Source organism: Tilletiopsis washingtonensis (genome assembly GCF_003144115.1).
Source record: "Tilletiopsis washingtonensis strain MCA 4186 unplaced genomic scaffold FA09scaffold_1, whole genome shotgun sequence".
Taxonomy (NCBI): domain Eukaryota; kingdom Fungi; phylum Basidiomycota; class Exobasidiomycetes; order Entylomatales; genus Tilletiopsis; species Tilletiopsis washingtonensis.
In genome coordinates, this window is record NW_020311998.1 from 924,447 (window position 1) to 942,414 (window position 17,968).

General features: G+C 67.7%; 5 protein-coding genes across 5 annotated transcripts; 1 reads left to right on the forward strand and 4 right to left on the reverse strand.

Annotated features, from left to right (window-relative positions):
• Positions 1-278: 278 nt before the first annotated feature.
• On the reverse strand, positions 279-3,183 carry FA09DRAFT_327319 (MFS general substrate transporter). The gene is made up of 11 exons (XM_025741365.1): positions 2,692-3,183; positions 2,575-2,630; positions 2,448-2,518; positions 2,294-2,394; positions 2,063-2,240; positions 1,940-2,008; positions 1,514-1,876; positions 1,285-1,459; positions 1,131-1,228; positions 813-1,079; positions 279-754 (listed from the first exon to the last, which is right to left on the reverse strand). The coding sequence occupies exons 1-11, from the start codon at positions 2,905-2,907 to the stop codon at positions 663-665; spliced, it is 1,686 nt and encodes a 561-aa protein (XP_025601668.1). The 5' UTR covers positions 2,908-3,183; the 3' UTR covers positions 279-662.
• A 1,703-nt stretch (positions 3,184-4,886) lies between these two features.
• FA09DRAFT_303609 (ATP-dependent DNA helicase) lies at positions 4,887-8,178 on the reverse strand. The gene is made up of 13 exons (XM_025740447.1): positions 7,702-8,178; positions 7,620-7,645; positions 7,247-7,566; positions 7,162-7,198; positions 6,737-7,106; positions 6,596-6,684; positions 6,497-6,542; positions 6,381-6,438; positions 6,241-6,326; positions 6,129-6,187; positions 5,959-6,077; positions 5,712-5,907; positions 4,887-5,650 (listed from the first exon to the last, which is right to left on the reverse strand). Exons 1-13 carry the CDS (start codon positions 8,159-8,161, stop codon positions 5,045-5,047), a joined length of 2,472 nt encoding a protein of 823 aa, XP_025601669.1. The 5' UTR covers positions 8,162-8,178; the 3' UTR covers positions 4,887-5,044.
• A 365-nt stretch (positions 8,179-8,543) lies between these two features.
• Positions 8,544-11,493, reverse strand: FA09DRAFT_336002 (hypothetical protein; the record flags this gene model as incomplete). Its single annotated transcript, XM_025743822.1, has 2 exons — positions 8,544-10,943; positions 10,999-11,493. The coding sequence occupies 2 exons, from the start codon at positions 11,491-11,493 to the stop codon at positions 8,544-8,546; spliced, it is 2,895 nt and encodes a 964-aa protein (XP_025601670.1).
• Positions 11,494-12,376: 883 nt separating this feature from the next.
• On the reverse strand, positions 12,377-15,089 carry FA09DRAFT_292543 (potassium transporter; the record flags this gene model as incomplete). The annotated part of the gene is made up of 10 exons (XM_025740009.1): positions 12,377-13,193; positions 13,250-13,388; positions 13,444-13,694; positions 13,746-13,766; positions 13,819-13,889; positions 13,941-14,363; positions 14,418-14,681; positions 14,730-14,760; positions 14,816-14,868; positions 14,937-15,089. The coding sequence occupies 10 exons, from the start codon at positions 15,087-15,089 to the stop codon at positions 12,377-12,379; spliced, it is 2,223 nt and encodes a 740-aa protein (XP_025601671.1).
• Positions 15,090-15,816: 727 nt separating this feature from the next.
• Positions 15,817-17,938, forward strand: FA09DRAFT_327322 (ribosomal protein L1). Its single transcript, XM_025741366.1, has 4 exons — positions 15,817-16,529; positions 16,765-17,028; positions 17,163-17,270; positions 17,327-17,938. Exons 1-4 carry the CDS (start codon positions 16,270-16,272, stop codon positions 17,883-17,885), a joined length of 1,191 nt encoding a protein of 396 aa, XP_025601672.1. The 5' UTR covers positions 15,817-16,269; the 3' UTR covers positions 17,886-17,938.
• The last annotated feature ends 30 nt before the right edge of the window (positions 17,939-17,968 follow it).

Below are 17,968 nucleotides of genomic sequence, written 5' to 3' on the forward strand. Positions count from 1 at the left end.
CAGCAGCGGCAGCCTGAGCAGGCAGAGAGCGCTGAAGTGCACGGGAGCAAGCAGGGACAGAAGCATCCCGCACCGTTGCAGCGGCAGCGGCGGCGAAGCGCAAGTCGAGTGTGAGCCGAGCCAGGCACGGCCGATGCCGAGCGCCGCGGCCGCAGGACAGCGGCGTTCAGCTTGGCGCTCCGCCGGTCGTGCGCTCGCCGCTGCGTGCTGCGTCTGCCGCGCTGGAGGCCGCAGTCGCGTGGGAGGCGAAGGCGAGCCGCCGGAGCCGCACAGCAGCGTCAGGCAGCGGCCGGCTCGGCCTCATCGTCGCTGGCTCGTGGCAGAGGCCAACGAAGCACGGCGCTCTCATGTCTGCTGCCAGGGGGGCGCGGCGTTGCAATCACCGCCGCCCGCGCTCGCCACAGACGAAAGGGCGCGGGGAGCGGAGCTTGGGCCGAGGTACCGCGGAGCGCATGTCCCGCGCCTGTGGCGGGCAGCCCTCCGAGCGATACACGCCATCTCGTTCTGGCCGACAAGCTCTATTGGACGCCCGCTCTGGGGGATTGCGCAGCGATACAACAGGGACCGGGGGCATGCGGGAGACGTACGAGTGACGAGAAGCGCGCAAAGAGGCGAGGGAGACAGGAGAAGAGAGATGAAGGGAAATGCACGAAGTTGCCTCCTCACAGCGAGTAGCGGTGGCCGCTGTAGGCGTCGCCCTTGAGCCGGCGTGCCTCCTCGACGGTCGCATAGGTGCCGCCAGACTGCTCGTGGTCTGTCGTGGGAAGAGCTCGTCAGCATGGCCTCCCGCTTCGCCACGCTTCGTCACTCACACTTGGCAAGCAGGCGCTTCCAGAATCCGTAGCCCGCCATCTCCTCCTCTCGCGCCACGCGCGCCCGCTCCACGCCCTCGGCGCTGGCGTCGTCGAGGATCGTCTCGTCGCACGCGCCGCGCTCGCGCCGCGCATTTTCGTGCTTGACGCCGATGTAGTAGAGCAGCGTCGTGATGAGGCCGACGCCCAGGTACATAATCACCACGCCGTGCCCGGCCGTGTACCAGGGCGCCTGGTTGCGCGGGTAGGCGTTCGTCGAGCCGGCGCCTGGGGAGACAGTCAGCGCTTGTTGGAGGGAGTGTGAGCGGGCAGACGCACCCTGCAGATTGCCCATGCTGATGATGAAGCCGCTGACGACGGAGCGCTTGTACGAGCCCTCGACGCTCGAGATGGTGAGGGCAATCGTGTTGGGAATGCTGATGGCGCAAAGTCAGCCACAGCGCATGTCTCAATCTCCAGGGACAGCACGCACAGAGGGTAGATGCCGCACGCAGCAAAGAAGATGGCGCCGTACGAGAGGCCGGGCAGGCGGGAGGCGGCAAGCACCACGTAGCCGCCGATGCCAACGCAGAGGAAGCCGAGCGACAGCTGTGCGCGGCGGTCCTTGTACTTGTTCGCTGCCAGGCCGACGAAGACCGTGACGATACCTGCAGCAGACGTATGAGCTACGGGTCCGAGCCGGCAGGGAAGAGGGCACTTACACGCGAGCACGTAGATCGGCACACTGAGCAGGTTGGCGTTGATGCTCGAGTAGCCCAGCGCGCGCACGATCGTCGGCGTGAAGACGGAGAAGGCGTACAGCGGAGCGTCGACGCCGATGTACATCAGCGATCCGACCCACGTCTTCCAGTCCACAAAGCCCTTTCCCACTGCCGCCCACGTGAACTTCTCGCCCGCCACACTGGGCTGCTCGGCGCGCAGGCGGCGCATGATGACGCGGCGCTCGGGCTCGGTGAGGAACTTGGCCGTGTCGGGAAAGTCCTCGCAGAGCCAGATGGAGATGATCGAGGAGACGACCGTCGCCAGGCCGATGATGATGAAGATCCAGCGCCAGCCTTCGTAGCCTGCAAGTCAAGGGCGCGCGTGAGCGGACGATGCGCGGTGTTCCCTTGCGCCCGCCTGCTCACCGCCAATGCCGTTCATGCGAGACAGCGCGACAGAGAGCAGGCCGCCAAAGGCACCCGAGGCCGTGGCCGCTGCAATTTCTGTGTCAGTCGAGGCCAGAGCACTCCTGCTGCGCGGCCGCTCACCTGAGAAGAAGACGGCTGCGCGAATGCCAAACTCGCCGCGCTTGTAGTAGCCGCTCAGCAGGTAGTTGACGCCGGGGAAGAGACCGGCCTCGGCGATGCCGAGACACACACGTGCAGCCACAAGGCCGCCGTACGAGTGCACCAGGCCCTGCGCCAGCATCGTCACGCCAACGAAGAACTGCAGAGCGAGTCAGCAGGCGGGGAGGGAAGAAGCAGCGGAAAGGCACGCACGGTGAGGAGCGGGAACCAGACGGAGGGACGCATGCGCTTGAGCAGGATGTTGCTGGGCACCTCGAAGAAGGCATATGTGAAGAAGAAGACACTCGTTGCGACTGCGAGGGCACGTCAGCGCCGCCTCCTCGCCGATGGCGCAGCTGCGACTCACTGCCGAACTCGCGGCTCGACATGCCCAGGCTTGCCTCGAGGCCGAAGAGACGCGCATTGCCAATGGCCGAGCTGCGTTCTGGGTCAGAGCATGCACAAGAGCGCACGGTGGAGGCTCAAAACCTCACCGGTCAAGGAAGGAGAGCAGGTACAGCACCGAGAGCCAGGGGATGAGATGCATGTCCTGTGTCGTCGCACGTGTCAGCCGCTGCGCCCTGCCCTGGCTGCCCCACGCGCACACGCACCACCTTGCGCATCAGCTTCTTCTCGTCGACGCCCTGCGACGCCGCATACTCGGCGACGGTCATGTTGCGCTCCGCCTCCGTCTCGGCGCCGTCGTCGGCCGAGCCGTGGGCGCTCTTCGTCTCGGCCTCGACGGGGCTGAGCTTCTTGTCGTCGGCGCCGGCGCGCAGGAATGCCGGCTGCTCCGTGTGCACGACGGGCGGTGGGACGGATGCCATGGTGAAGCGAGTGCGGGGTGATGGTGGGAGGGAGAGAAGCGGGCGATCGTCGCAGAGGCGCGCCTTATCTGGGGCGAATGGCGGGGTGCGGGGTGGCCTGCCCCGGACTTGGGCTGGACTGCGGGGGTGCGGCAGCGGTGCGGGCCGCAGGTGCAGCGGCAGTGGAGCGGGCGCTCTCCTCGGGGCACGGCACGGCCAACGCGGACAGCACCGCACACGCCAAGGGTACACGGCGCCCGCGCCGCTGCGGCGCAACGACGGCGGCGGAGCAGCGGGAAGATGGCCGTGCGTCGCTGTCGATGCTCGAGCACGGGCAAAGCGACGCGGGGTGCGGGGGGATGCGGCAGCAGCTGCATCGTGAAGGTGCGGCAGGGATGCAGCGGGCAAGCGGCCCGAGGCGCCGAGACGCCGCAGCAGGCCGCCGCCGTGCCGCCGTGCCGCCGCATCGCCGCCTCCACCGGCATACGCGGCGCAGCGCGGTGACCGAGGCGGCATGCGCGCGGCTCGCTCCTCTCCTGCCGCCTGCCCTTCGCAGGTGTCGATGCAGATGGCCGCAGGCACCGACAAGCACCACTTGGCGCCCTGCTCGCCCTCCAAGCGCGAAGGTCGCACGAGAGAAGCGGGAGCGGCGGCAGTGCTATCTCTTCTCTGCCTCTCGCCGCACCGCCGCATGCCGGCGGACCTCGGCGGTCGGTGGGCGAGGTGCCATGCGTCCTCGTGTGACGCACCTCTTGCGGGGTAGCGCGGTCAGGCACTGGGCGAGTGTGCGCTGCTTTGCCCGTCCGCTCCCGCATCAGAGAGCAAGGTACGGCGTACGGCCGGGCGCGCGGACCGCAGTTCCGAGAGGGCGTGCGCATCGAGACGCCTCTCGCGTCTCTCCATCTGCTCCACGAGTGCCAAGTCCTCGCAGCTGCAGCGCTGCACCCCAGACGTCTGCCTCCAGTCAGCTGAGCAGCTGCATCTGCAGCTGCTGTGAGGCGCTGCCCTTGCAGCGGCGCTTGTCGAGCCAGCGTCAGAGGCGCAGCGTGCCGAGATGGCGCGATGGACTTCGCTGCACGTCGATGCTGTCTCGAGCCAGCCGACGGAAAGCAGCCGCAGCGCCACGCGGCGCCTCTTGCACCCTCGTTGCTCTGCTCCCCAGCGGCTGGCCCCAGCTTTGCGGCGTGCGCAAGAAACTGTCGGCCTGCACGGCATCGACAGCACCGGCATGCAGTCCTCAGAAAGCGAGCGCGAGATGCCATGGGCGATGGCTGCGGCTCTCTCCGCATTCCCTCGTGCAGCTCCGCCTCCCCGCTGCGCTCACTCGGACTTGATCTGCGCCTGCTGTACCTGCACGTCGTCGCGTCGGCGCGGGAAGGAGCGTCAGGCACGCCAAGGCGCTCGTAGCTCCGCCCTTCTTGAGGCGGTCCAACGCGGCCAGCTGCAGGCTGGGCGTGCGAGATGCGTCTCGAGCTCCATCCCGAGGCAGTCGGGAGCGACGGCTGCTTCGCAGCTGCATGCTTGCATGCTGCGGCGAAGCAACGAAGGGAGCACTCGATGCGGAGGCACTGCTCTCGTCGGGTACCGTGGCTGCGGGTGCTCGATTTTCCGCACCCGACGGCAGCTCCGCAGCGTCACATCCATGCACCCCATGCCGCGAGCCGCAGCGAGCATCTCGAGGTGCAGCGGCCAACTGCGGAGTGCAGCGAGCTTCCAGAGTTGGGCTTCCGCCGCTGCGCAACTGGCGCTTGGCATGCTGGGTATTGCAGCGGCAGCGCAGCAGACGCGGGGATGAGGCAGTTTATCCTGCGCCAGCATGCACTTTCGAAGCAGACCCCACCCTCATGCGTGAGCCACTCGCCCTTCTGGAGCCGACGGCTCGGCCGTCTCGGACCGTCGTGCCGTGCGCACGTGGTGGCGCCTAGGGGAGCATTCGGAGAGCATCTGCTGCAGCGCAAGGACCCGTGCCAAGCCCTCGCCGCCGCTGGCGTGCTCAGAGAGGATCGAGTTGGCTCGTTGCGTCGCATTTGGGCGTGGTACAGGTACATGGTGTGTGTGGTGTGCGGTGACAGGTGTTGGTTGCTCATTATGCGCGCTTGATGTGAAGGGTGTGTGTGTATGGTATCTCGGGTGGTGACTAGCTCGCTTCTCCCTCCCCTCAGTCAATCTCAATCGGCGCCTCTGCGCGTCCTTTTCCTCCTCCGAGAGAGGTCCCAGTGTGCTTAGCAGCGACAGCACGACTTGACGAAGCCGCCTCGCTGGCCTGGAAGACCTCCCACTCGTCGTCGTCGGCCTCGCTGGCCGGCACGAGGCTGCTGCGCTTCAGCTTGCCGCCCAGACGACGCCCGCCCGTCGACGCGCCTGCCTTGGGCTTCGGCTGGCTAGGCTCCGACCAGGCGCTGACGTCGGCGTCGCGCGCCTCGCGCTCGTCGTCCGAGTCGATCGAGTCCGAGTCGGAGGCAGACTCGTCGGACGCAGACGAGCGCTTGCGCTTGCCCTTCGACGGCGAGGCCTTCTTCTTGCCGGTCGCTTTCTTGGCTTTGCCCTTGCCATTCGCCGCCTTTGCGCGCTTGGTCTTCTTGTTGAGCGCAAACTCGATGCGCGTGCCCGCCTCGCCGGCGCGCACCGCCTCCTCGTCGAGACGCGTGAGGCGTGCCGAGTTGGGGCCCGGCTTGACGTACACGTTGACGCTGTAGGCCGTGGCGTTGTACTCCCACGACAGCCAGGCGCGGGTGACGAGGTGCGTGGCGAGGCGCTCGGCGTCCTGTAGCAGCGGCGTCAGTGTGGCCTCCAAAAGATGCCGTCGCGTCGCCAGACACACGCACATCGCTCGACAGCGCCAGCTTGCCGCCCGACTGATCCACGTTGTAGAAGCCGCTCTGCGCAGCTCCACGGCCCGAGTTGCTCTTGCGGCGCTTGCCTCCTCCGCCGCCGCTGAGCACGTTGTACTGTCCGCCGCCGAGGCCGCGCGCCAGCTTGACAAGTTCGGGCAGCGTGACACGGCCGCCTTCGCCATGGACCCTGTGTCCGCGTGTCAGCTGCGTACCCGGACCACCTCAGCGCAGAACTCACTCCTCCAGCGTACGCAGCAGCTGCCAGCTCTCGAAGGTCACATCGATGACCTCGGGTGGCATAGTGCAGTTGTCGCAAGTGCCACACGGCGCGCCGTTGCCGTACGCATCGCGGAAGTACTGCGACAGGGGGGTAAGCCGAGGTCAGGCGCTGCAGCTCGGCGGACTCACCTCGCGGAACAGCACCTTGCGGCACTTGTGGCTCTGCGCGTACTGGATCATCGACGCGACTGCACACGTGGGTCAGCACGAGGGGCATCGTGCCTCAGGCGCGGCCACTCACGCTTCTCCTCTCCTCCACGGTCGCTGGTGGTGAGAGCAGCGACGCGCGATGCATCCTGCGGACGGTAGAACAGCACGCAGTCGGCCCTGGAAGATGAGAGTTCAGCGTCGTCCGACCGTCCGCTGCGTGACTTGACTCACTGTCCGCCATCGCGGCCTGCGCGTCCAGACTCTTGCAGGTAGCTGTCGAGCGACTTGCCTGCGCGGGAACGGCTCATTGAGTGGTGCAGAGACTCGTTTGCGTAATGCTAACTCACTCGGGCTCGCGTGGATGACGAAGCGCACGGTGCCCAGATCGATACCCTGCGCGCAGCGACTCAGCGTCGAAGGCACTACAGCATTACGGCTGAGCTCACCATGCCAAAGGCCACCGTCGAGCACACAACGTGGATGTCGCCCGAGCGCCAGCGGCGGTGAACGCGCATCTTGTCCGCGTCCTCCAGATCTGCGACTATGTTAGCATTTCATCGCAGCGCGTGCGGCCAGGGCGAACGCACCGGCATGGTACCAGGCAGAGCGAATGCGGCCCTTGCTGAGGCTGCTCAGGTTCTCGGCCATGACCTCGGCGTCTTTCTTCGAGAGCGTGTACACGATGCCGCTGTGTCCGCCATGCTCGGCCGCAATCCAGTCGACGATGTCCTGCGCCGCCTTCTCGGCGTTCGTGTTGCGCGGCACGACGCGGTAGCGCAGGTTCGGGCGGTGCAGCGGCGCACCGAAGTATACGGTGCGCTGCGGCGCCGCCGAGGCGAAGGGCGTCATGGGAGCGAGGCCGAGAATCTTGCGCACGTCCTCGAGCACCGTAGGCGCAAGCGTGGCGCTCAGCGCCATGATCGGCACGCTCGGCCACAGCAGGCGCAGCTTGCTGAGCTGTTGGCAGAGGACAATCAGCAGATGTTCGAGTGGAGCGGCACACGCAACGCACTCCTTTGTAGTCCGGGCGGAAGTCGTGGCCCATTTGGCTGCCCGAGGTGTCAGACGAGGAAGTCGTGGGCGATCGAGCAGCTCACCTGCAGCAGTGCGCCTCGTCGATCACGACCCTCGAGAGACGGCCGTTGCCGTATGCGCCCTGACACGCAGCCACGAGCGTCTTGCTCTTGGCAACCTTCTCGGGCGTGACGAAGAGCACCTTGATCTCGCGCTGTCCCGGCGCCAGACGGCCGGCGCTCTTGACGCGCCGCAGGATCTCCGTCTGCTCCTCGCGCGGCACCATGCTCGAGAGCATCTCGCACGACACGCCCGCCTCGCGCAGGTGCAAGCACTGGTCGTACGAAAGCGAGATGAGTGGGGAGATGACCAGCGTGAGGCCGTTGTCGAGGATCGCAGGCAGCTGTATGCGATGCGTCAGTGCGGCTAGCCGTCTGCCGACACGCTAGCACTCACCTGGTAGCACAGGCTCTTGCCACCGCCTGCACGAGGTTCCTCGTCAGCGATCGCTCTGCCAGAGCCGCACAGCGCCACACACCAGTCGGCATGACGACGACAGTGTCGCGTCCGTCGAGCGCCGCATTACACACTGCCTGCTGGTCGAAGCGGAACTGCTGCACGGCGGGCCATGTCTGGCGCGCACGCGGCAGCAGCTCGCCGCTCCACTCGAAGCTGACGTGGCGCGAGTAGTCGACGGCCTGTGCCGCCGCTGCCGCCGCGCCGTTGCTCTTGCTGCTGCCTGCGCCATTGCTGCCGCCGATCGCTGCAGTGGCAGACGCGGCAGCGAGCCAGGCATTGCGCTCGCGGCGCAGGCGCGCCAGGTGCTCCTCGACCTCGCGGATCTCAGTGTCGCGGTCGGCCAGCTCGGCCTGGTCGGCGGGCGAGAGGGCTGAGGGGCGGACGGCGGCGGCGGTAGACGAGCCGCTGGCCGCGGCGCCCTTGCGACGCGGAGCCTTGGCGGCAGCGACGATGCTGAAGTCGTCGGCGTCGTCGGACATGGCGCAGAGGAGGGGGATGATGGGTGCGCGAAGGAAGGAGCGAGCGCTGCGCCGCGCGCAAAGGTGGAGCAGGCCCGCGCGCGCCTGCAGCAGAGCTCAGGCACTTCGCCTGTGTGCGCCCGACGCGTTAATTGACGCGCCCGCCGAGCCCAACACTTCGCCTTCTGGGGGTCGCAGGACTCCATGTCAGCCTCGCCTTTGCATCCAGGGCGAACATGGTTCAGGGCGAGCCATGCGATCATGCTGCGGAACCTGGTCGTCACACCAAGGGAAGGAAGCAACAATGACATTGACAGCGCACCAACAGATCGTGATGCGAAACCTTCCCATCCCTGCGCGAGACCCGCCCATCCGTATGCACAGCCGCGCCGACGCCAGCGTCTCAAGCAGCGCGCTGCTTGCCCTTGTCCTTTGCAGCCACGCGGCACTCGCGGCCGCACCACACCTGTCCCGAGCGCGACACTGGCGCATTCACCACGCTGCGCCCACAGCCATTGCAGCTCGCGGCCGTCTTGAGCCGGCTGTGCTCCTCCGCCGACGCGAGCGCAGCGTCGAGCTCGTCGCCGGGCGTGTGCACGGGCGAGGCGGCCGAGCTCTGGCTCGGCGAGACGGGCGTCGGCGAGAGCGGCGTGAGCGACGTGGTGCTCTCGCTGCGCGCCGGTGTTGGGCGCGAGAGCGTCGGGTCGACGCCGGCAAAGGAGCGCGGCGTCGCCGTGCCGGATGCCGAGCGCAACGTCGCCTCCGAGGCGCGCGGCGAAGAAGCCGCCTCGGATGCGGCACTGCTGTCTACGCGCAGCGCCGGCGGCAGGGGCGAGCGCTTGCCGCTGCTGGTACCATTGGGCGCGCCGAAGCGCCGCAGCGAGCCGAGCGCGTCGCCGCCGCTGCCGACAGACGTGGCGCGGCTCATCGCCGGGCGGATCTCGAAATGGCTCGTCAGTGGCCGTCCAAGAGCCGGCGCAAGAGGCGCACGTGCGCCGCTGGCTGCCTGTCGACTCGTCGTGCTGACGAACGAGGAAAGACTCGTCATGCTGGCGTTGCTGCCCGTGCGGGCACGACGCACGCCGAGGCTGGCATGTCGTTGACGCGCAGGCGACGCCCCGATCGTCCGCTCGAGACGCTCGGCTAGCTGCGGCGCTGCAGGCCCGTCGCCGTGTCCCAGCAAGGCGTGCAGGTTGCTTCGCGAAGAGGTGCTGGCGGTGCGAAGGCGGCGCAGTGTGTCCGTAGCGGCCGACATGCCCTCGTCGCGCAGCGGCTGGTTGCGCTCCCAGGCCATGCTCTCTGCGATGCTCGGAGCCGTCGAGAGCACGCTCATCACCGTGCTGATGCTGGCGCCGCTGGACATGACGCGGTTGCGGCGAGACTGAGCGGCGCGCAGCGTGGCCGTCGGGTCGAAGGTGCCGCCGACGTCGCCGTAGTCTGCCACGTTGGCGCCAGACGTCGACACCGTGCTTGCTCCTGCGCTCGGCATGCCGTACAGACTTGCCACGCGGCGAGGCACACCTCCGCTCGGCGCGCGAGCACTGTTGCCGCCGGCGGCTGACCAGAGGCTGCTGGAGCTGGATGCCTGGCTCATGCCGCCGCCGTTGTGGCCATTGGCAGGCGGACGCAGGTGTGTCTGCTCGACTTCTTCCTCGTCATCGTGCGGCGGAAAGAGCAGGCTCGGCGAGTCGGAGCACACGGAGCTGGGCCGCCGGGCGCGCAGGCCGGACGAGGGCTTCACCTCGAGCATCGTGGACTGCGGTCGAGCTACCAGGCCATTCTGCAGGCTGATCGTACGGCCAAGCGCACGGCGCGGCGAGTCCGGCTTCGACACCGGGTCCGCGAGCGCCACGGTGGAGGCCGCTTGCGCAGGCGCCGAGCCGGGTCCGCGCGGGAACAGCAGCTTCGGCGCCCGCGCATTGCCAAGCTCCAGGGAGCGCCGGCGCGCGCGTCCAGTCGGCGCCGTCGTAGAGCCCTTGCGAGGCGGACTGCTGGGCGGCATGGGCATCGTGCGCGTCTCGGAGACGGGGATGTGCGCCTCGGGCAGGCTCTGCTCCAGTGCGCGTGCCAGGGCCTGGCTGGCGGTGCGGATGTCTGCCTCCTTGCGCTTCTTGCGCTCCAGCTGCGCGCACAGCTCCTCGGCCGCCACTACGATCGACTCGAACTCCTCTCCGCCCATCGCCTCTCGTACCTCCTCCCACTCTCGCCGCATCGCCTGAGCCCAGCCTCCCTCACCCGGCGCCAGCGTAGCGCGCGTGAGCGCAATCGCCCGGACGAGCGCCAGATCACGCGCCGTGGCGGCCGCACGAGCCAGATCTTCCTCGTCGTCGGGCCCAGCCGACTCGAGCGGCGTCGTTGGTGCGCCTGAGAGGCCGCCGAGGACGTTCGGCAGCTCCGTCCACAGCTCCGTCTGCTTCTTGCTGCTCGACGATGAGCCCTGCGGCACGTTGGGCAGCATCACCTTTGCGTCCTTGGCGCGCACCGGATCGGCCTGCGGCGTACGCAGCAGCGTCGAGAGCAGCGCCGCCAACTGAGCGCGCGTGCGGCCGTCGTCGGCGCGCGGCGGCTCGGCGCGGCGCGAGCGCGAGTCGAGGCGCTGCGTGAAGAGCGCTGCTGCCTCGAACACCCACGCCAGCGCCAGCAGCGGGTCGCGCGGCAGCAGCACCACGAGTGGAGCACCACCGCGTGCGGCACCTGAAGCGTGCAGCGAGGCTAGTTGCAGCGCAGAGGAGAGCGAGTGCAGCGTGGCCGCGCGCGTGAGGAGCAGCAGGGCAAGCGAGTGCGAGGCAGAGTGCAGCGCGGACTAGGGCAAGGGAGATGAGCCTGACGCACGCCAGTCGCGGATGCACTTCGCTCACCTTGGCCTCCCACTTGAGCCGGCCCACATCGCGTGCGCCCTCGATGCGGCGACGCAGCACCTCGTCCTGGCGCACGCGCTCGCGCGCATGCTCGCGCTTCGACTTGCGGCGCGGCGGCTGTGCCTGCTCGTGCGGCGAGCCGCCGGGCATGTCGAGTGCGCCGGGATGTGTCGATTGCGGGCGCTTGGCGCCCAGAAAGATGCCGCCGACGTTGACGCGCGGCCGCAGCGAGGCAGCGTCGGAACGCAGCGAGGCCGCCTTGAGCGAGCCAGCGTCACTGCCGCTGGCACTGCCTGCGGCGCCGGCCTCGGGCACGGAGGAGAGGCGCGCGAGGCCCAGGCCATGCTCGCTGGAGAGATCGCGGTAGCGGCCGGCGAGGTAGTGGTAGTGCACGGTGACGGAGGCGGGCGCCGTCGTGGGTGCGGCCCAGCCGCCGGGCGACAGCGCGGGAGAGGGCGGGCCCGCGGGCACGGCGGCGGCGCGCGGGAAGTACATGCTTGCGTGCGCACAGCAGCGCTCAGAGGAGGAGCCGGGCGTGTATGGCGGCTCGGTCTGATGCGGCTGCGGCGAGGCGAGGCGGGGTGCGGGGGTGGTGGTGATGAGGAGCGGAGGAAGAAGCGGCGCGTGCTCGAGATTGCATCCAGCGATGCAGGTGCAGGCGCTCAGTCAGGGCTCACCTGCACCGAGCTCGAGCCGCCGGCCGCGCGCGCCAGCAGAGCAACCGAACGCGCACGCAGCTGGCGTGCCGCTCTTCGCGCGCCGCGCGCCGCCCCTCGATATCACGCTCCGCCGCCGCCATCAGAACGCAGGCACGCCATGTCAGGGGCTATATTAAGCTCTCACCACGGCAACGGCTCCCGCTCCCACAGCAAGAGGAGGCCAGCCGCAGAGGGATGCCTGCCGCAGCACCGAGCTGGCCCCGTCCGCTCGGGAGCAGCAGAGGCACCCTCGTCACTCGATGCAGCTCGGCTCCGGCGCCGAGAGAGATCCCCAGACATCTTCGCCGAACGCCGGTCGGGAACCAGGAAGCACCGGCTGCTGATGCTGCAGGCGCCGTGAGAGGTGCAGTCCTCCAAGCTCTCCTCTCATCGCTGCCGAGCGGGCCGCGAGGCTCTCCTCTGCTGCTGGCCCGAGTCTCTTGACCTGAATCATGCACCATGCACGTCGGCGGCGCGTGGCGCATGTGGCGCTGATGGCTGCGGCGTCGGTGCCGAGATAGGACGCGCGACGTGAGAGAGGCAGAGGGAGCAAGTCAGCTTGCAGACCTCACCGCATCGCCGCCTCTCGCTTCAGTAGGCTCTGTTGCGCTAGAATGAGGGTGTCATTTCGAGGCCATTTCGGCCATTTCGAGGTTCGTCACGCGGCTCATGTATGATGTCTAGCAGCGCACTGGCACAGCGATGCGCAGCACGTCCGGCTCACGGCTGCCAAGCGGCGCATTGTCGGCGCCAAAGAGGGCCTGCAGGCGCACAAAGACGACGTCGATGAGCAGCATGCGCGTGTAGTCGAGGACCGTGGCGGCGCTGCGGCGCAGCAGCGGGGTGTGCTCGTCGCCGACGTCGGCCTCGGCGCGGGCACGACGGGAGCCAGGCACCGGCTGGGACTGTGCACGACTGGTCGGGTAGATGTGCGAGGCGCGCAGAGGGCCGGGAGTGTCGAGCAGCAGCATCTCGTCGTCGGAGAGGTCGTTGAGACGGATCGCGTCGGCGAGCAGGGCATTGAGCTCAGCCAGCGACGTAGAGTCCTTGTCTGCACATCCGATGCGCAGTGTCGCAGCGTAGATGCCCGGCCAAGCACGGGCGCGCGAGACGACGAGCCGCTGGTGGCGCGGCACGCTGGGCACGGCGAGGTGGCGCACCGAAAGGAAGACGGTGAGCGTCGGTAGGGTGGCGAGCTGGGCGAGGAAGTGAGCGAACGACGCAGGCACGCCGGAGCCGCCGTGCGGCTTCCAGAAGATGGCCATCGCCGGAGCGCGCGAGAGGCGGCGAGTCTGGCCATCGGGGAGAAGCAGGTGCATCGTCGGAGGCGTCGTCTCGTCGTCGTCCTTGCGGAGGAGAGAGCTCAAGACACTGCTGTTGCGCAGCTCGTACGACGTGACAAGGCTCGTGGCCCACGTCCAGAACCACATGAACAGCGCCAGCCCGCCGCCGACGGCAAGGCTGAACCAGGCGCCGTGTGGGATCTTGCGCAGCGTGCTAGGGGATGTGAGAGCATCAGCAGTGGGCCTGCAACCGATGCGCGGCATACTCACGCGCCCCACAGCAGTCCGTCGAGGAAGCCAAAAGCGACGAAGAAGAGCAAAGCGAGCAGCCAGCTGCGGTGCTTGACGAAGACGATGCTCACGGAAACGAGCAGCGTCGTGATGAGCATTGTCGTCACGACCGCAAAGCCTGGGGGTGCGTGTCAGCAGCTTGCAGTGAATGAAGGGCGATGGCTTCGACGCACCATACGCGGTCGACAGGTTCGCCGAGTGCTCCGCCACGCCAATCACGGCCACGATGGCCGCGATCAGCACTACATTGACGACGGAGGAGAAGGGCTGGCCGAAGTCGGCGTCCGGGTAGGTGAAGGCCAGCGGCGGGAGCGAGCCCATGTGCGATAGCTGACGGGTGATGGCGAACGATGCGGAGAGCAAAGCTTGCGACGCTACGATCGTCGCGAAGAGTCCGAGGGCGAACATGATCCAGTAGATGGGCCTGCGAGTCGTGAGTCAGTGGCAGCAGCGGCCGCGTGCATGGGCTGCTCACCCTCCGGCGTCGCCTGGAATACTGCGGCCGAAGAGTCAGCGCTGTCGTTCGAAGCAGGCCTGTTGGCACTCACGAGCGGTAGAAGACGTTCTCAATCACCAAGGGGTCCTCGATGAGCCGTGCACCTTGTCCGAGGTACGCCAGCTACAGGCTGTGTTAGCTATGCGAGCATCGAGCGGTGCTGAGCTCACTCACCATGAGCGAGGGATAGACGAGGAGCAGCAACGGAATGCGCACCGCCTCGCGCGAGAGGCTCTCGAGATTGGCGAACAGCGCCTCCACGCCCGTGATAGCCAGCACAATGCCGGCGAAGGCGTCGTAGTTGCCCGTGCGAACGAAGTACAGCACGGCACGCGACGGGTCAACGGCGCGGAAGATGCCCGGGTGAGTGTGCACGTTGGCGGCGCCGGTGAGGAGCAGTGCCATGAGCCAGAGAAAGACGGCAGGCGCGAAGGCGTGGCTGATGCGCTTGAGGCCAAACCACTGCGCGATGCCAAGGGCGAGGAGGATGCCGATCGAGATGGGCACGACGGCCGAGGCGGTGTCGGGCTTGACGACGGCGATGCCCTCGGCGGCGCTGAGCACCGAGATGGCAGGCGTGAGGAGACCGTCGGCGAGCTGTGTGCGAGCAATTCAGTCCACTGCAGTGCGGGTCAAGCAGAATGGACGCACCGTCATGGCGCTGCCCACGAGTGCGATGCCGCAAAGCAAAGGCTTGACCCAAGCACGATGCAGCAGTGCAGCCCGGCGATCTGCCTTCTCGGAGCCGGCGCCGCCGCGAGTGGAGCGCTTTGTCCAGAACGTCGTGAGTGCGCGATCGCGAGCGCCGTGCGGGTCGTCGTGCTCGTCGACGGCCTTGGGGAAGAGCGAGCAGTACACGGCAAAGGGACCGCCCTCGCCGACGCCGGTGCCGAACTGCATCACGATGAGGCCGTACTGCGAGGGCATCAGCCTTGGTCGATAAGCACGTCGACTGGCACTCACCTTGACCAGGACCGTGAGCGTCCAGACCCAGCTGGAAAGAGACGTGAGCGTTGAGTTCGGCCTGTTCTGGCTCATGCGCCACTCACAAGATGGCCGAGACGACGCCAAGCACATCCTCAGCGCTGGGCTGAGGCCCAGTCTGGCCAGCGCACATGACAATCAGCCGTCGTTGGGGTCTTCGCCGCGGGCAAGCTGCTACGTGCGCACCGACGGGAAGATGCCATTCATGACGTACAGCGGCGACGTGCCGATGTCGCCGTACACGACTGTTGATGCAGGAGGCGTCAGCACTGCTATGAGAGCTGCGCACGAGCAGACGCACCGCCGATGGCCTGCCACGAGAGAATGGCGAGGTCCCATCCCTTGGGCTGGCGCAGCTTGCGTGCATAGTCGGGCAGCTCGTCGATGTGCGCGGCGCTGGGACGCGCCTTCTCGACGACGGGCGACTCGGGACGACTCTCGTCGTCGCCCACACGCGCCGTCTGCGCGGGGATGATCGAGTCGGCGTGCTCGAAGGTGGTCATGAGGAGGTGCTGGGGCGAGGCGAGGGGGCGGTGAGAAGAGCAGGAGGCGCGAGCAGTGCTGCCCTTTTGTACGCCTTGATGGCTGCGGCCCTCATACGTTTGTGGCTCCTTAGTCTGCTTGCTGCACGAGCGCTCTTCTTCCTTGACGAGGTGCGATAGCCAGTTTTTCCGCAGCAGCGGGCTCGAGGCGGTGCTCCAGAAACATGAAGGACGGCCGGCGCGGAGGCGCAAGCCTCTCGCAAGGCACGCCGCTAGCCGCATCCGACCGCTGCGCCCTCGGCCTGCCCTGGCCGACGGCGCTAGCTTATCGAATGCAGGCCGCGAATGCAAATTCGCAGCCCAAAGAGAACAAGCGAAGTGACGAGCATGCGCCGGGCGCGGCCGCAGGCGGCATATGGACGAGCGGCCGGCTGGAGGCGCGTCTCGCGGCGGCGCGTGGGTTGAGGGCATGGACGCCCTGTGCCCTGCCGTCTGCTGCTGCGTCTCTCTTACGAGGCGAGCGCCCCGATGCATGATCCCCATAAGGCACGCCGGGCGAGTTTGGAAGGCATGATGAGGGCCACAAATAGCTCGCCCCTGAATCAATGCTGGCCGCTCAGTGCGGAGTAATAGGAGAGGAGAAGCGAGAGGCGGAGCAGACGCGAGAGCAGCGGGTTTGCTCGCGCGCACACCACGCGACGCAGGCCGCGTGGCCTCATCATCGCACGCCAACCCCTGTTACCTCTTCGCAACCAGTCCTTCCGTTTCAAGCCAAGACCTCTCTATATCCGCTACAGGCAACCATGTGTAGCTCAACGGCCCCCAGTGGCGCCTGTGCTGGCGGCACAAGGCTGCACGCTGCCGCCTTTGGAGGCATGCCAGGCGTCCTCCGCGCGCGTGGCTGACTAAGCTCGACGCGTCAAAAAAGTCAGAGTGCGTGGGAGCCGCGCTCGGCGGCGCGGCGAGCGGCGAACCCGTCCGCAACTTCCTGCGCCGCAGGCACCTTCTCGCTCCCATCCCTTCCAGCCCACTCAGCCATGTCGCCCACCGCCTCCACCTCCGCCGCCGCCGCCGCCGCAGGCAGCTCCGCCTCGCTGATCGGCGGCCACGTGGCGCCCGCGCAGGCGCTCAAGGCGCTGCGTGCCCTCGCCGCACACGTTGCCGCGGCCGGCGAGCGCCGCGCCGCCGCTGCCAGCGAGCTGCCGCTCGACGGCGGCGCGGGCGCAGACGACGTCGTGTGGATGCAGCTCACCGTCAAGCGTCTGAGTGCGACGAAGCAGGTCAAGCCTGTGCGCATGTGAGTGTCGACACGTGTGGCAGCGTGGCGGCGTGAGAGACGGAGCCGCAGGCGGCAGGGGCCATGGCGAGGAGTGGGAGTCGAGGCGCTAGAAGCCCCCGCGCAGCTTGCATCGCAGAGCAAGGCATGCTTGTGCACCGTTTCCTACTTTGGCGCAGCCTGCTGCGACGCTGCTGCCGTACGGAGTCTTGCTCCGCTTGCCACTTCGACCCAGGCTGACTCGCCAATTCCTCAGCGCCGTGCCTCACCCGCCTCACGTTCCCGAGCCCGCCGTGCTGCTCCTCGTCGCCGACCCGCAGCGCGCCACCAAGGACCTGCTGGTGGAGCAGCGCATCAAGAGCGTGACGCGCGTCGTGGGCGTCGAGAAGCTGCGCGGCAAGTTTGCGCCCTTCGAGGCGCGCCGCCAGCTCATGAACAGCCACGACGTCGTCCTCGCCGACGACCGCATTGTGCGCATGCTGCCCAAGCTGCTGGGCAAGAAGTGGCTCGAGAGCAAGAAGTGAGTGTGGTGCGGAGGAGTGAGGCGCAGCTTGCAGGCGCCAGCTGCAGGGCGGTGCGGAGTGCGGAGCACTGCTGCCTTGCTCGTCTGCGCTCCTCTGCTTGTGCGGTCCTGATCCACCTTCACCCTCTCAGGCAGCCATTCCCTGTCGACATTCGCCACACCAAGAACGACCGGTTGCGAAAGGAGATTGACGGCGCGCTGCGCTCGACGTACTACATGGCCAACAAGGGCAGCTGCGCGTGAGTCTCTCACCTCTTGTGTGCCGCTCTGCCACTGTCTGACGCGCGCTGCACAGCTCGATCCGCATCGGCACGCTGAGCACCTTGACGCCGGACCAGCTGCTGGAGAACGTCTCTGCCGCCCTGCCGGCCGTCGTCTCCAAGGTGCCCGGCGGCTGGACCAACGTGCAGGGCGTCGAGCTCAAGACGGGGCGCAGCATTGCACTGCCCGTGTGGAACTGCTCGCTCGGCCAGCTGTGGGATGGCGCCGAGGAGCCGGGCATGGAGGCGACGTTTGAGGGCAGCGAGGACGAGGAGGACGAGGAGATTGTGGAGATTGAGCAGGAGGGCAAGAAGGCCAAGGCGGCAGCCAAGCCCAAGACGGACGCAGCGAAGGGCAAGGCACGCAGTAGCAAGGCGGCCGCGGCGGCCAAGCCGGCAAAGGCGAGCGCCGAGAAGGATGTGCAGCAGGCGGCGGCGAAGAAGGCAAAGGCCAGCAAGACGGCCGGCGACGCACCCGCCGCAGCGGCCAAGGCAGCCAAGCCAGCAAAGGCCGCCTCAAAAGGCAAGGCGACGAGCGGCGCCGCGGCCAAGAAGATCGGCAAGCTCGCCAAGCTGCAGGCCGGCTCGGCTTGAGCTGCGCACGCTGGCCTTCTCTCGAGATGTGTACTGATGTGAGGAACGAGGAGCGGATCGCGAATGCTATACATATTCCCAGA

Bases quoted from the DNA above. Each gene is read 5' to 3' on its own strand.
- FA09DRAFT_327319 (XM_025741365.1), bottom strand. From the start codon at position 2,907: ATGGCATCCGTCCCACCGCCCGTCGTGCACACGGAGCAGCCGGCATTC. The intron at 1,460-1,513 runs GTAAGTGCCCTC...CGTCTGCTGCAG, and splicing joins GCCGATCTACGTGCTCGCGT to GTATCGTCACGGTCTTCGTC. The intron at 1,080-1,130 runs GTGCGTCTGCCC...CTGTCTCCCCAG, and splicing joins CAGCATGGGCAATCTGCAGG to GCGCCGGCTCGACGAACGCC.
- FA09DRAFT_303609 (XM_025740447.1), bottom strand. From the start codon at position 8,161: ATGTCCGACGACGCCGACGACTTCAGCATCGTCGCTGCCGCCAAGGCT. The intron at 7,107-7,161 runs GTGCGTTGCGTG...CTCTGCCAACAG, and splicing joins TCCGCCCGGACTACAAAGGA to CTCAGCAAGCTGCGCCTGCT. The intron at 6,327-6,380 runs GTGAGTCAAGTC...CTCATCTTCCAG, and splicing joins GCAGGCCGCGATGGCGGACA to GGCCGACTGCGTGCTGTTCT.
- FA09DRAFT_327322 (XM_025741366.1), top strand. From the start codon at position 16,270: ATGTCGCCCACCGCCTCCACCTCCGCCGCCGCCGCCGCCGCAGGCAGC. The intron at 17,029-17,162 runs GTGAGTGTGGTG...TCACCCTCTCAG, and splicing joins AAGTGGCTCGAGAGCAAGAA to GCAGCCATTCCCTGTCGACA. The intron at 17,271-17,326 runs GTGAGTCTCTCA...CGCGCTGCACAG, and splicing joins GCCAACAAGGGCAGCTGCGC to CTCGATCCGCATCGGCACGC.